This window comes from Maniola jurtina, chromosome 4 (assembly GCF_905333055.1).
Source record: "Maniola jurtina chromosome 4, ilManJurt1.1, whole genome shotgun sequence".
NCBI classification, from domain to species: domain Eukaryota; kingdom Metazoa; phylum Arthropoda; class Insecta; order Lepidoptera; family Nymphalidae; genus Maniola; species Maniola jurtina.
The window spans coordinates 15,768,116-15,782,978 of NC_060032.1; the positions used below are offsets into that span (position 1 = coordinate 15,768,116).

A 14,863-nucleotide genomic window follows, 5' to 3' on the forward strand; every position below is an offset into this window, starting at 1 on the left:
ACTTCGAAGAGTACTATGAGTAAAAATCTAATAGAATTAAGGATGGTGATATTTTTTATGTAAAAGACAAAACATGGTGAGCGAATTTTCATGCAAAATTTCTCACAAGAGAAAAACACAATGTTGTAATCTGGGTCAGATTACGTGAAATTTAAAATTGATGAATAAATTACTGTCAAATATATTAGCGAGTCTAGATTTTATCACATTTAGAATATGCATCCGCCGTTGTCTTACATATATTACATTAATAAGAATACGAATATAAACTATTTACATATTAAATAATCTGCAGTCGATCAACTCGCGAGACCAATTTCTTCCGACGACTCTAATGCTTATTGCATAATTATTACGCTAAAACATGTTAAAAGCTGAATTTTTAAACGGTTATTAACATTTAGAAATTACGCTCTCCTTACATTGACTTTGAGGTTTGCGTGCGAAATGAATACTCTTTATTAATGTTTCTGAACGCAACGTGTGCGCACGCTATTAATATATAAATTATTATTTAAGTAAACAAAAAATAAACAGATTTTAAATGCAAATATTATGGAGGTGAAAGTGTTAATAGTAACGTTATTATTTTTTAGTTTTTTAATCTTAGCCGAAAGCGTAAGTTCGCGCCAAAATGGTGGCGGTGTTAATTCAAAAAAGGAACAACCTAAAGATTCGAGAAGTACTAAATCGCGTGGAGAAGTAATGGAGAATTTGTTCATAGTCTTTGACCCGTCGTTTTTGTCTTATGTTTGGCCGAAAATTAAGAACGGTGTGCATTTGAACCTTGGACACTTATGTTGGGAGGATGTGGGTGTGCTTTTGAAGGATTTGTCTGAAGGACGCGCTTGGGCATACCGAGGTAAGTTTTTTAACTTTGGTTACTATGGAGAGGGGCGTGTGGCTTGTTGTGACAACGCATATCTGTCGGATTGCGATAGTTAAGCAACGTTAATTCAAGTCGGTAACTGGATGGGTGGCAGACTGGCTTTTTTGCTTCCTCACGGTTATTATTAAAATCTGATGATGAAATCGTCAAACCTTAGTACCTATTAATACTCTTAGGGTGAGATCTATAGAGCGCGCTCTGCCTTTGCTTAGACTTAAGACAGAGTTAAAACGAGACAGAGCTATATCTCTCACATAAATCTGTCTCGTTTTAACTCAATCTTAAGTCAGAGCAAAGTCAAAGTGCGCTTTATAGATTTCAGCCTTAGTCGGCGAATGAGCTGGGAACTCAGCGCATTATTGTCCCAAGAAAACCCCTACCATTATGTGATCTAGGAACGAAGGGTTCCTTACCATCGTACAAGATATACCTAACACTTTTTCGTATATTACTGCAAGTTAATGATGGACAGCACCATCTATGTGATTTAGTAAACTAATTATTTTTTCGTGAACATATTTTAATTTTTCTCGGGATGTGGCCACAAATTCACGGTTTTAGGATTTTTTCCTTTACATGTGCTTAGAAAACCTATGTGCCTGCCAAATTTCAGGATTCTACGTCAACGGGTTGTACCCTATAGGTTTTAATTCCCTTTTCTTGACACGCACAGACAGACAGCAGTCAGCAAAGTGATTCTATATGGGTTCCTTTTGTTGTACGGAACCCTAATTACTAATAGAATAATTATTAATCTCACGCACATCGCATTAAAAAGCACTCTTGCTTTTTAATGCGACCAACTTGCACGCAATTATTTCAATGCAATACTTATGTCAACGACATTAATTATCCAACACATTCATCACTAATCATAAAACACATTGTAGCATGTATTCCAATGGAATAAAGCCTATTTCCCTTTGGCATTGCTAGCACTGTCCAATTCTAATTCATGAATCGTTTTACATCATTGTAGCATTTATGACTACTAATTTAAAGGCTAGTTTTGTTTGACATTGTTTTAGTGTAAACATCTCGAGTGGCTGAGGAAAAAACGATAATTCTTATTTAATCAAGTTTTTAATTACCTATGAATTACACGATCGAGTTAATTTTATGATTTATCGTGATAACATTATACCTAGTTTTTGTACTACAATTTTGAATACTAGGTTTTATTATTGGTTTTGCTTGTAGGTACTTGCTTTATTAGGGTTCCGTAGCCTATGGGTCCCAACAGGTACCCTATTATGTACTAACTTACTAAGCCTCCGTTGTCCATTCAGCGGGTTGCATCGCCTGACCGTACTTAATGGGTAAAGAGTTGAAATTTTTACAGAAAATAATAAAAAATTCAAAATGGCCGCCATGGAATTTTAATTTAAATACTCTGTGTTATTTCTTGTACGATGGTACGGAACCCTTTGTCTGCGAGTTCGACTCGCACTTGACTGATTTTCTTATGTTAGAGTGCCAGTTGTATTTTTAAGGAAGTATTTAGTATGAGTTTTTTAAAGAAATAAAATATCCGCCTTTCCCTCAAACAAAACGCATCTATGCATGAAACTATAGGTACGAGTACGTTGTTTGGCACTTTGACTCTACAAATTACGATAGGTACTTACAATACAATTTTTCGAATTCAGGCCAACGCATACAGACAGAGTAGATTGGAATCCAGTATTTTTGATAACAAACGGCTAACGGCTTCGAACTCTGCTGTATGCAATTTGACCAGAAGATAATAAGGTATGAAAGTCCAGATAGGAAAAGCCCAATTTGCATTTCAAAAAGTAGGGGAAACGAGTGAAGACAAGTTCGTATGCTTGCGTTTGACACTTAAAACATGCTTAAAATGCTAAAAATTGCGACCAAGCCAACCCTGGCATACATTATGTAGACACTGGCGTGATGTTTACACCTTTGGGTATAACGACACTTACTCCACAGCTGCGGATGCTTCTGGCCGCTATCAGTCCGGTCTGTTCGAAGGCAAGAGGTTCTGGCTCGGCTCCAAGGAACAGTGCCTTAAGTTAGTAAGTACACTTAAGATTTTACATAAGGTAACAAAGAAATAATTATTATGACAACCAAATGTTCATGGGCGGCGGTAATCACTTAACACCAGGTTTCCTCGCTGCTCGTTTCCTCGCTATTTTTATTTAAAATAAAACAAAACAAGTCTTCATTGAAAAACTTAAAAATAGGACTGCCCTACCAAAAAGTGAACTAAAAAATCATAACCCTTCCTTTCGGCTTTGCCGTAGTCGGGTAAAAAGTAAAAAAAAATCACATTTGAAAATGGCGCCATACAGCCGCCATATTGAATTATTTCAAAAAAATTATAGCCGGTGTCACTAGAGATGATGTAAGTATTCTAACTATACCCCATACATCTAAATATGCTCAGGCATTTAGAATAGGTATTTTATGGTGGAAATAAAGAAACTCGCCTTGAACCCTGAAAATATTAGGTAGGTACCTACGTACACTCTTTTTGGGCAGTCGTGTAATAATAAGTTATTTTCATTTCAATCGAGAGGTAGAACATTAATTATTTATTTACGTACCATAAAATTAAAACTTTTTATTTTTATCATTGGCCCGTGAGAAATATTTTATCATCTTACGAATATAATTAAGACATCAGGAATTAACAGTTTCAGTCTAGAGATTTCATAGTGCCTCTTTAAAAATGCAATGAGGGCCCCATTTTGAAAATTTATCGAGGGCCCCCGTTTCAAAATTACTGGGGGCCTACATAGAGATAGTTCCAAGATATTTAAAATCAATAGTTGTAATATTTTTGATAAAATTGACCCTTCAATATTTATTACAAAACTTGAGTTTTTTTAATTTTATCATTTTAAATGTATTACAGGATGATAGTTATGTGCCTAAAGGAAACAATGATACATGGGGCGAGTTTTACAGTGGTGATTACGTGAACACGCTAATCAGCAGGGAAAAAGAGTTCGGTGGAAGTAAGTAATTTCTATAATTTTAAACAGAGCAACCGCTGAGATGCGTGAAATTAGGGACAAGATGTACCTCGGGTTCTGTTTTTTATAAAAAGTGGATTTTTTTAGACATTTTCTAGTCTGATTCGAACTGTGAATCAACCTAACTATCTGCTTAGAAACTGTCGATAGGAAAGGATTTTTGATGAATAAAGCTTATTTTGGGATTGAATATGAAGAACATATTTTTAAAGGTTATACAATATAGACTTATTACTTATATTAAAATAAATATAAACAGTAAACTTATAATTACACCCAATATACCAATAATGAAAACCTAAAAATATCGTGTTCTATTTAGTTAAATCAATTATTATTAATATTCTTGCAGATATAGACGAATGGCACTCGCTAATAGAACGGGACGAACTGATGAGACGTGTGGTGGAGGATGACAACGAGCCTCCCATACCGTTGGCGTACACGGCGTTGCAGATCATGTTAAATATTACCAAGTTTACCATGCCAAAGGTTTAGTAGTCGTTCATGAGAATCAAAGTATATACTAGTCAAAACGGCAATATCTACAAAAAATTGTTAATCGCTCCCTCTTTCAACTTTAGTGACACTTCAAGCTTCTTGAATTATAAATTGTATGCTTCAAATATTAAGTTTTTAATAAATACTCGGTAAATAGGATTATATACAGCTTGGTGTTAATATATAAACTTGATTGTTGTCTCTCTTCTTTGATTATTGTGTATACTGCAATCTTAAAACTGCAGGATTTATTTAATATTTACGTATTACTGTTTGCAGTCATATGAAATCACACTTGGCTTATGTCTACCACGAACTTGCGCTGCTGAAGACGTAGTATCAATTATCAATTTTTCCATTATGCTCAACGATCATTTGAAAACCAACAAAACAGTATCTAGATCAGTTAAAATAACCTCTCTCAGATACATAGACAATTTTTACGATATAAAAACTGATATAGGGGCAGTAATACTTGTACTAGTTACTGTCAGTCTTATAGTGTTAGCCATTGTAGCTACAGTTGTTGATTTGGATTTGATAAAATTTAAATCCTACGGTAAAACATCAAGTTTTGATTTGCAACAATATAATCATGAAGATAAAAGGTATGTGGAGGAAAAGAAAATTAATGTTGGTAGGAAGGAGCCAGCATCCAGCTACGATTTGCAACAATATCGCCGTGATGATAAAAGGTACTATTTTTTGATTTTTAGATTGATTAATGTAAACAGATAAATTTTATGACCCGCTAATTTCAATTGATTTGATTAATATTTGTGTGATGGATTTCTGATCTAACAACACAGTACAGATACAAAGTGAACGTAATTTGGATCACATAAAGTAGATTCACCAGGATTAGTTGTGATCCATCTGAAGGACTATCAATAGCTACATGATTCAAATCGTTGCTGAACTCGATCAGACTAGAATATCTAGCAAATTAGTTAGTGAATTTTAAATATCCAACAATGGATCAGAATGAATGAATGAATGAATTGATTGAACAGTATGATTCGAGCGTACACAAAACATAAGTATTAAACTTTACAAACATTGTAATCATTGTCATGTTATTAGGTATGCTGATGAGAAAAAAGCTTACATTACCAGAAAAGAGCTTAAGGTTGTTGAAGCAGAGGCGCCTATGAAAAGTTTCAGCGAACTAAAGAAAGCTATGAGAGAAAAAGCCCTGCCTCCGACAATTACGCTAGACGTAGTGGCACCGGAAGGGAACACCAGCTGCTATAGATGCGGGAAGTATAAAAAACAATGCCCAAATTCTACACAACTGGATAATATCAAACCATGCCCAAGATTAAAGTACAATTCCTGTGCTAGTCTCACAACAGAGTATAAAAAAACTAGCAGTGTGTACAAGAGTTTATTGCTTAGCTTCTCCTTAAAACATAGTTGGATGAGAATTTTCAATACAACCATGGCGAATAAGGATTTAGCGTTGATACATGCGTTGAAAATCATTGCTGTTTTGTGGATCATTTTTGTGAACATTGCTGTAACAGTTAATTATATTGCAGGTAATAACTACAATACCTATCAAAATTTAAAAAATCCTTAAAATATAAGAGCAGATATTTTTGGCGCTTTGTCCAAACACTAAATATAAAACTCACGGAAAATTTTAAGATGCTCTCAAATTTTCAAACAATGATTAAAAATTTTATGTTCCAGAAAATGGCGGTGATGTAAACGACCATAACAATGTATACAATATTTTGTCGACTGGAACTCTAGCTTATGACACTCTTTTCTTTGTAAGGTAAGTTAAATTATAATAAAAAGGTTTTCTATATGTTTTTTTGTGTAGATAAAAGTTTTATTGTTTTAGTTTTAATTTGGTTTTAGCGTGACCAATATGAGAATCATAGTCACGGATTTTTATGGATTTTTAACCAATAAAACTAGTTTTTCCTGAGTTATTAACTAGCAAGTTCTATTTTATCGCATGAAATTAGCAAGAAAGCAGAGTGTAATTATTTATTACTTAAACCATTTTTTTCGTTGCAGTGGGGTATTTAGCGCGCAGCATTTCTTCTACTTGAAAAGTCGTTACTCTGTAGAAGAGTTGGTCAATACGGGTGGCTTTTGCGGCCAAGCGTTGCAGCTTATCTGTTTTATTATCAATAGGGCTATCCGGTAAGTTAATTGTGTATACCTACCTACTTAATTTTGTGGTATTATGTGTATAATTTTGTATGAAGTACGAGACATAGATTTCAAAGATTTCCTCCCTTTTCGTTAGGTTGCTTCCACCATACATGTACACCATCTTCCTAACATCAGTGTTGTCGCGAGTGTCGCGCGACACGGCGGTGCTGATGCTGCCCGAGCGCGATTACGACACCTGCAACAACTACTGGTGGAGGAACCTGCTCTACATTTCTAACCTCTATCCGCGCGAGGAACAGGTTCGATACCACACATCCAATTCCAAATTTCACCAGATCTCGCACAATACACACATTTCACTCAATGGCGTAACTAAATATGAGGCCCCTTTTAAATTTTTAGATGGGGGCTTCAACAAATAAGACTTGATAATGTCTTAAACATTTCAGTTTTTTTTGGCAGACTTTTTTTCAATGCTTATTCATAAGTGAAATGAATTAAGTATAAATATTCATTTAGGTATTTGGTAAAAAAAGTTATGTAAAAGTTTTTCCTATGATGGTAAATTTAGCGCTTGAAATCTTAAATTTTTTTATTTTTGTGTGAGCGCGCCCTTTAATAATTGTAAACGTGTTTTTGGGAATAAACAGTCTTAAAAATAATAATCCAAAGTATGTTTTCAGTGCATGCAAATATCTTGGTACCTATCAGTGGAGACTCAAATGCACATGTTGGGAGCCTTACTCTGCATGTTTATTGCGACGGGACATCGTAAGGCCGCTGCCTTTATAGCGGTAACGTTCGTGTTTGGAGCCACTGGATTTGACCTTACCACTGCATATTCTGATTTTAGAGAACGGTAAGTATCTGACTGACTAGTCTGACTGGAAGACTATAGTATAGTATAGTAAGAGTATAGTATGTTAAAATCTAAAACATGCAAAATGCGAGATGGCAGCGGAGTGTGACGACAACTGCTCGGCAGGATGTCACACTAAAGAGACGCATGATTTTTAATACGAGGAATTGTATGAAGTGCGTTAAACTCACTGACTGAAATATCAACGTAGAATTTAAACCGCTAGGTCTAGAAACTTACGATTTTGCTTGTAGATTTTTTAACGTAGTTAGTAACTATTAAGAAAGGATTCTCAGTAACTCCAACGCGATCTATAAAAAACTTTATACCAACTCACGTCACCTAGTCACTATCCTTATTATAAATGCAAAAGTACGTTTGTTTGCTTGTTTGTTGGTTTACTTCTTCAATCAAGCCGTAACGAAGCAACCGATCGGCGTGATTTTTTTGCATATATTTGCTAGGAATAGAAAAGACCTGGAGAGTGACGTATGCTAGTTTTTATTCCGGAAAACCAACGAGTTCCCATGTAATTTTAGAAACTTAACTCCACAGCTATTATTAAATAAATGCTATTTTATTTCAGTGCCTCAAATGCCTTCGTCTTTTATTCAATAATAATCAATCGCCCATGGGCTCGCGTAGCGCCATACTTTGTTGGAGTTGCATCAGGCTGGCTACTGTATGTCCTGGATGGCGAGTGCGCGGTCTCTAAGGTTAGTTGTATTAGTAAGTCACAGAGGTGCATGTTGCAGCCCTCGATTTTTTTAGACTAAGCTCGAGGCCCCCTTCAGAAAATGAAATGCATCGTTGGTTTAAAATGCAATTTTAGCTTTAAATATTGAAAAAATAACAATAAAACAAATAATATTGAAAAATGAACAGTATTGTAACAAAAATTATTTTAAAATTTAGAAGCTTTACAACGCGAATAACATATTGAATAAACAAACTTTACAAAGCTAGAAACGAGTTACCGAAGTGTAAATACATACATGTAAAGTTGGTATTTCAGTGTGCGTTATACAGAGTTCAGATGTTTAGTACAATGCTTAAGAAACTTGGCTTCTGTTGATACCTCGCGGCTTCATTCTTACAGATCAGTGCGTGGTGCTTCTGGTCCGCCACAGCGACCACGTTCCTGGCTTCACTGATACTGCCGTGGGTGCAATCTCGCTGGCTGTCTGGCTGGCTGCACCTCACGTGGCCCATGGCTTTATTGTGGCCCACTATTCTGTGCTCTACTAAGTTTTCTAGTGAGTAATATTAACGATTGTTCCTTGAATGTGTAAAAATGTTTGATAGATAAATGAAATATTCTATTACACAACCGCTAAATTAAACAAATACAAAATTGTTTGGTATAACATAAAAGTTGTTTTATATAGTTTCCGCAGGTAACATTTTATAAAGAACAGTACTATTTTTTGAGTTCTATCTTTTTTACAATGTTAAATTTAAAAACTAAACAGTTTATTGTGTGCAAATAGACCTTCAATCGTTATATTTGCGCAGGTAAAACCCGCCCGCTTCTAAGCAGTCCCTGCGTAGTGGGAGTCAGCCGGCTGTGCTACACCGTGTTCCTGCTGCACGGAATCGTATCCCGGTACTTGATACTATCAGTGGATACAGCAATGTGTGCCCACTTCTACTGCATCGTGAGTAACCTGTTTTATTAATGTACATTTAACGTCATCTATATATTAAGTACCGACATATCCTAAAATTTTCCTTCGAGTATAGCTATCTCAAGGCGACGCTTTATACTATTTTTTTAATTAAATGATGTGGATGTAATTTAAAAATGGTGTAATCCTTGAGGATTTCCGGGGCGCTGATTACAAAAATACCGTCCATTTTGAAATCTGAAATTAGAAATCACCATGAACCATGTAAACTTTCTATTTGAGCTTTGATTGAATTTCAGTAATTCGCATTGATTATGTGATATTTTTTGATTATCTAAGTGTTCAAAATATACTTAAATCACTAAAATTATGTTTCTAAGTCTACATACCTAATTACTATATTTTTTGATTACTTTTATGTATCAAGAACATTTATGTTTTCAGCTGTGTTATTTCGCCGGGTGTACATTAGTCACACTGGGAGCTGCTCTATGTCTCTCTCTGCTAATAGAGATGCCCTGCTGTTGCCTTCTGAGAAGAATTTCAGACTACACTTATAAATAATATTTGGCATTGGTTGGTATTAGTAAATATTAAATAATAATACCTAACTAATTCATTTATTGAATCACGGATCACATCGTGAGAATTATTGACTGCCTCATTCTAACCATAAATATTGTAAGATACCTATAAATAAATATTCATAAAACTTTGTATATTAGTAAATTAACAATTTGTACTTATTAAGGTTAAGTAAGTGTATAAAAATAAATTGTCATAAGTCATAACATTAAAAACATGTTTTATTGAAACCAAATACCTAGTTCTGTATTTTCGACAGATAAATTATACCAATTTATAGGTTTTATTTTTACATTAGGGGTAAGTAATTATTAAAAACATTAAATTCTATTTTTTAATAAAAATATTTCAGTACAAACTTAATAACTAAAGAATATTTACAACTTATTTACATAATATACGTACTTATACAAGTTAATACAACAACTGAATGTACATTTTTGGACTGCTTAAACTAAAATTGTATTGAAGTACTTGTATATTTTTATGGTAATACAGGGAGGCCCCCTTAGCTAATTAAAAAAAAAAAAAAAACAAAATAACTTAATTAAATCTAGAATTTATAAAATTCAACGGTATTTCGGTAAATTTTATTTTATTTATACATTTTTTGTAAACGTAACGATCTTAACACGCTGGTATACTTTAGTTTTTCTTAGTTTGCTTAAAAGGTAAACTAAGGAAAACTAAAGTATAGTTAAATACATGTGCATGCCCAGAATATGACCAATTAGATATTGAACAATTTTTTGCTTTTTTACCAATCATTTTCTATTATTAAACAAAATATTAGTGATCAGTGCTGCACTGGTGTGATAACATTTTGTGAGGCCCCCGATAGATTTTGTCAGGGCCCCCACAAGAAAATGGAGTCGATTTTTCGCAACAAATTCCGATAAAAATCGTAGTTAACCTATGATTGTAAGATCCATCACTAATCGAGGCTCATAATGTTTTTTGACTTGGAGCCCTCACAAGATAATGAATGAAGCCGATTTCAGCACGGTCAGCTTTAATTAACTGGTGATTAAAAATTTAAAAATAAATGATATGAGTAGGCAAGAGGGCATACGGGAAGTTTGAGTAATTGTGTATGACAATGAAAAGAAGATTGTAGTATGGTAAGATGTAAAATTTAAAACCATCTAAAACTAAACTGCCCTCCCGCCCACATAATATTATGGCTGCTCTAACATAGTAAGATGAACAATGTTGCATAATTATAAAGTATTAATATCTTATAGTTAATTTATTCCATAACTTTGTTTAATTTCAGTGGTTCTCTAAACTACTCTTATCTGGCTATAAAGCTACGGCCACATCTGCGCGTCACGAACGCGGGATGCGGGAGCGTCCACGACACGAATATAAAACGCATACGCCAACGCAACTGTTAAACGTCTAATTTCGTATTGCATGCATCTAATTTCGTAATGAAACGTTTACACGTGCAATTGATAGTGAAATTAACGTCGTGAAACTAATTTCATAATGTAAATTCCGCTTTATAGTCGCGTAGGTGTGCATGGCGCTATTAAATATCCTAAGAGCTAAGAGCCAATCGCCGCATGGCAGACGTTCCCGCTTCGTAGTCGGTATGGTCGCGCAGGTATGAACGATGCTTAAGTTACTAACTGAGAATGTTCATTTTATTTTGTACGGCGCGGCGTTTCACCCATTTGCACTTAACTTCACACCAATTTTATCACAGGAAAAAACCTTAGATAAAAACAAATATCTAAGTGTTTGTGACCGCAAGTTATTATGAATACACAAATAACAACGAAAGCTGCTGAAAATGCATTTCAACCCTCCAGAGTAAAAGCTAAAACAAAACATAAGCGCGATTGCAACGTGTCCAACACGCCTAGAAATTGTTTTATCATTGAAACACAACTGCTTTGCGACACGATGCGATGCGATATCGTGTCGTTTACGGTTGCGGCCATGGTTCGAATAATCAACCAAACCATTACGTAATTCAGGCATCCTGAACAGTAGGTTTTCAAGGTTTTTTGGGGATTTGTTCCGTGTCGTGGATCGCAAACAGCGTTCTTCTGTTATTATTAAGTAAGGAAGTAACATCGGAAGTATGCGCGGTGCAAATCAATTCATAAGTTTTACGAAGCGTCGTGCGAGCTCGCAGAGCATCGCATCGCAATTTTGTTTTGGCCCTTACAAAGAAGTGTATGAAGATGTTCACATTTAACACATTTATCCCTCGTATCTATAACAAAGGATAAGTTACACGTACACGCGCGCTCAGTGTCGCATCCTGCCATGCAGTTGCTGTCGGGAGCTGTGTATTAACCTTGCAGGTTTTATTACTACCCGCAGGAGAAGGAGCACTGACTATTATTTTGTATGAAAATCAAGGTCATAACAAATCGTACAAAATGAAACGAGATTTTTTTATCGCCGTGACAAAAAGTTGCTGACATTCGTAAAGTATTTGTACAAATCTTTGAGCAAATATTTGCGCAAATGTTGGATCACACTCGGTGGGGTTTCTTCTGTGGCGCGACGATCTTCAGCATGGTGACGATGGGAGCCTCGAACGCGACCGATATGACCAGCGCCAAGAAATAGGATATCACCGTCAGGCCCAGGAAAAGAACGAACTGGAATAAGAATTTTACTAGTCAATAATGTGCGTCGTTGATTAATGGTGGTTTTAGAAAACTCATTAATTTTATAGATCAAAATATTTATGGTCTTCGTGTTGACACTATGTTGACTGTCTCATCACTAACATTTTATTCCCGGGTTCACTCTCATGCCAATCCGCACTTGTTCTGTGTGGTTGACTATGGCCAAATCCCTATCTTTCTGGGAGGAACCTCGTTCTCAGTAGTGAGCTGGTGATGGTTTGAAGGTGATGATGACGCTCTCTTGAGACTCACTGCTGCTCTCAGCGCCAAAATGGCGAAATTAAATTGCTTCAAAAACAGGTCGGCAATCGTATATGCAGCGTGTATTAGTAGAGGTCAGTGTATCTGTAAAGACCAGCTATCTTCTAGAGGTAAAAATGATATACTCACAACAAGTAGCTCTCCGAGATGTATGGGATGCGTGAGATGCATCGCGACGTACCGCAGAACTACTGGATGGACCAGGTAAGCGCAGTAGGTTACTCGAGAGAACGGGTAGAACAATGGCGAGGATAGCAGCGGTCGTACCCAACCTATGTAATATAGAAAAAAAATTACTAAGTACCTATACTTTTAGCTGATGTCCGCGAATTCGTTCCCGAGGATACCTATAGGTTTTTAAATATTCCGTGGGAACTCATTGATTTTGAGAGATAAAAAGTAGCCTATGTGTTAATTGCCAGCCAAATCCGTCCAGTACATCCATAGATAAAAACTTTCGCGTTTATAATATTAGTAGGATAAACCTTTACAAAGTGCTTTCGAAATAGTCAAACGAATCTCTACCACTTCAGAATTGCACTGGTTGGGTCACTCACTATGAAAGTCTGAACCGCGCTAAACTCGATAGAATATTCTATGTAGAAGTTCTAAGATACAACGATTGAACAAGCGGGCCTCTGTGGATAACACCAGCTTCAATCTTGAAAGATCTTCCATTGTTACGGTCGTGCTCACATATCACACTGTCACATCTGATCACATTCTCCCGTAGGTACAATATAGGTAATATTTACCTCCATGCCCAGTAGAACAGGCGATGATGACCCAGCCGACGCAGGCCGCCCACAAAGAATGTGAGAGCGCACTGAACACCGCGGCTGACACCACATCCAGCTCTGTCGTGTATAAGCCGAATATCAGGAACAAGAACGTTGCAGTGCACACCGCCCAGCCCACCCACGCCCATATCTGGAAAGGACCACATTCCAATAAAATTACAGGCAAAATTAAAGTGTTTCAGCCTTCAGACGTGAGATTGTAGCTATGGGCTAACTGTCATCGTCCGACGTCGTCGTCAACCGCTAGAGGTCCACTGGTATACATAGGTCTCTCTTAGTCTGGTCTACTCTGTCTACCGGCAAAGCCGTGCCGCGAAGCGATTTAGTATTCCGGTACGATGCCGCGTAGAAACCGATCAGGGGTTTAATGAAACTGCCATACCCCATCAAAGTTAGTCTGCTTCCACCTTAGACCGCATCATCTTTTACCACTAGATGAGATTGAAGCCAAGGGTTAACTTGTATCGAAATAAAACCTTTCGGGTGCCACGTTTGTACCACTTGTATCCAGCCGTTCTAGCGGCTCCCTGCGATTCGATTGATGGCATCTGTCCACTGAGTAAGGTCTGTCAAAACTGTGCTTTTATTTGCGAAGTTGCCATTCTATAGCTCAAAGAGAGATAAAGGAGCTAATGTTGTTATAGTTAAATGATATATGATCGACCAAAAAAAGGCATAAATCCAATGTACAAAGTAATAGAATTCTTACCACCCCCATCTTGATCTTCAGATTGGTCTTGAACAGTATCCACCCCGTCAGCATGCCCACTAAATAAGGCCCCAGCCTGGTCCACGGCTTGTCGTAGATCTTGTCGAACTGCGTGAACGGGTCTTCGCTGTTGGGGATGTGCTCACTGCTGTACGACACGAAGCCCGTCGTCAAGAGGGAAGACAGGAAGAACAGACCCGTCAGTATTGCTGATAGTTTGAAATGGCTGGAACAGAGAAAAGATTTTAGAAACATCTCTTGCCCGCTCTTCACTTGCATAGCATGATTGAACGATGAACCATCTATACCTACTGTCCTTTTTCTGGTGCGTGGTGAAGGAAGACCTCCGTTGCGTCTTGTGGGAGTGTATTCAAACTCTTATGAGCCCCAATTTGCTATCATAATTTACTAGCTAACCTGCCTAAGTTTCACTCTTATGGAAACCTAGAATGGGGTCTTCGCTATGGAGAAATCTTGTATTCAAAATCTCATGTCAGTCTGGTCAGTCAGTCAAATTTATCCTTTTATAATTAAGTAAATAAGTAGGTAGGTAAGGTAGGTAGGTGTGAGTTACCTGGTAGCTAGAATAAGTAGGATAGCGCTGACAGCATAGAACTGCGTGTCATCTGATAAGTACCAACTCCACAGCATACACTGAAAATGAAAAAAGTATAATAAAATAAGACAAAATAATGAAGACGTGCTGTTTAGCTCGCTTATCGCTGGAAATTCAACTGAATTGTGTCCTTAATTTGTGTCTACCATCGTCACTATCACGCTTAGCATAAATATAGGTTCTCACCATTTGCTCGATGGGGAACACATGATGTTAATATGATAAT

General features: G+C 36.5%; 2 protein-coding genes across 3 annotated transcripts in view; one reads left to right on the top strand and one right to left on the bottom strand.

The window, feature by feature from the left end:
• Window positions 1–242: 242 nt before the first annotated feature.
• On the top strand, window positions 243–9,749 carry LOC123864870. Its single transcript, XM_045905588.1, has 14 exons — window positions 243–862; window positions 2,843–2,928; window positions 3,774–3,876; window positions 4,247–4,386; window positions 4,675–5,090; window positions 5,479–5,936; window positions 6,091–6,178; window positions 6,427–6,555; window positions 6,662–6,827; window positions 7,212–7,387; window positions 7,974–8,103; window positions 8,487–8,643; window positions 8,903–9,045; window positions 9,460–9,749. Exons 1-14 carry the CDS (start codon window positions 556–558, stop codon window positions 9,577–9,579), a joined length of 2,619 nt encoding a protein of 872 aa, XP_045761544.1. The 5' UTR covers window positions 243–555; the 3' UTR covers window positions 9,580–9,749.
• Window positions 9,750–9,916: 167 nt separating this feature from the next.
• LOC123864869 (O-acyltransferase like protein-like) overlaps window positions 9,917–14,863 on the bottom strand; it is a 41,804-nt gene continuing 36,857 nt past the window's right edge. The window contains exons 11-16 of one of the 2 annotated variants that reach the window (XR_006795856.1): window positions 14,596–14,675; window positions 14,022–14,247; window positions 13,268–13,442; window positions 12,642–12,784; window positions 10,421–12,221; window positions 10,100–10,112 (exon numbers count right to left, since the gene is read on the bottom strand). Coding sequence is in view for 1 of the 2 variants with exons in the window: in XM_045905586.1 (XP_045761542.1) it covers window positions 12,093–12,221; window positions 12,642–12,784; window positions 13,268–13,442; window positions 14,022–14,247; window positions 14,596–14,675 (753 nt within the window). In the remaining variant the exon portion in view is untranslated. Of the gene's footprint in view, window positions 12,222–12,641; window positions 12,785–13,267; window positions 13,443–14,021; window positions 14,248–14,595; window positions 14,676–14,863 lie in introns of both variants that reach the window. The other variant, XM_045905586.1, reaches the window with a different exon arrangement.

Bases quoted from the DNA above. Each gene is read 5' to 3' on its own strand.
- LOC123864870 (XM_045905588.1), top strand. From the start codon at position 556: ATGGAGGTGAAAGTGTTAATAGTAACGTTATTATTTTTTAGTTTTTTA. The intron at 3,877-4,246 runs GTAAGTAATTTC...ATATTCTTGCAG, and splicing joins GGAAAAAGAGTTCGGTGGAA to ATATAGACGAATGGCACTCG. The intron at 6,828-7,211 runs GTTCGATACCAC...GTATGTTTTCAG, and splicing joins TCTATCCGCGCGAGGAACAG to TGCATGCAAATATCTTGGTA.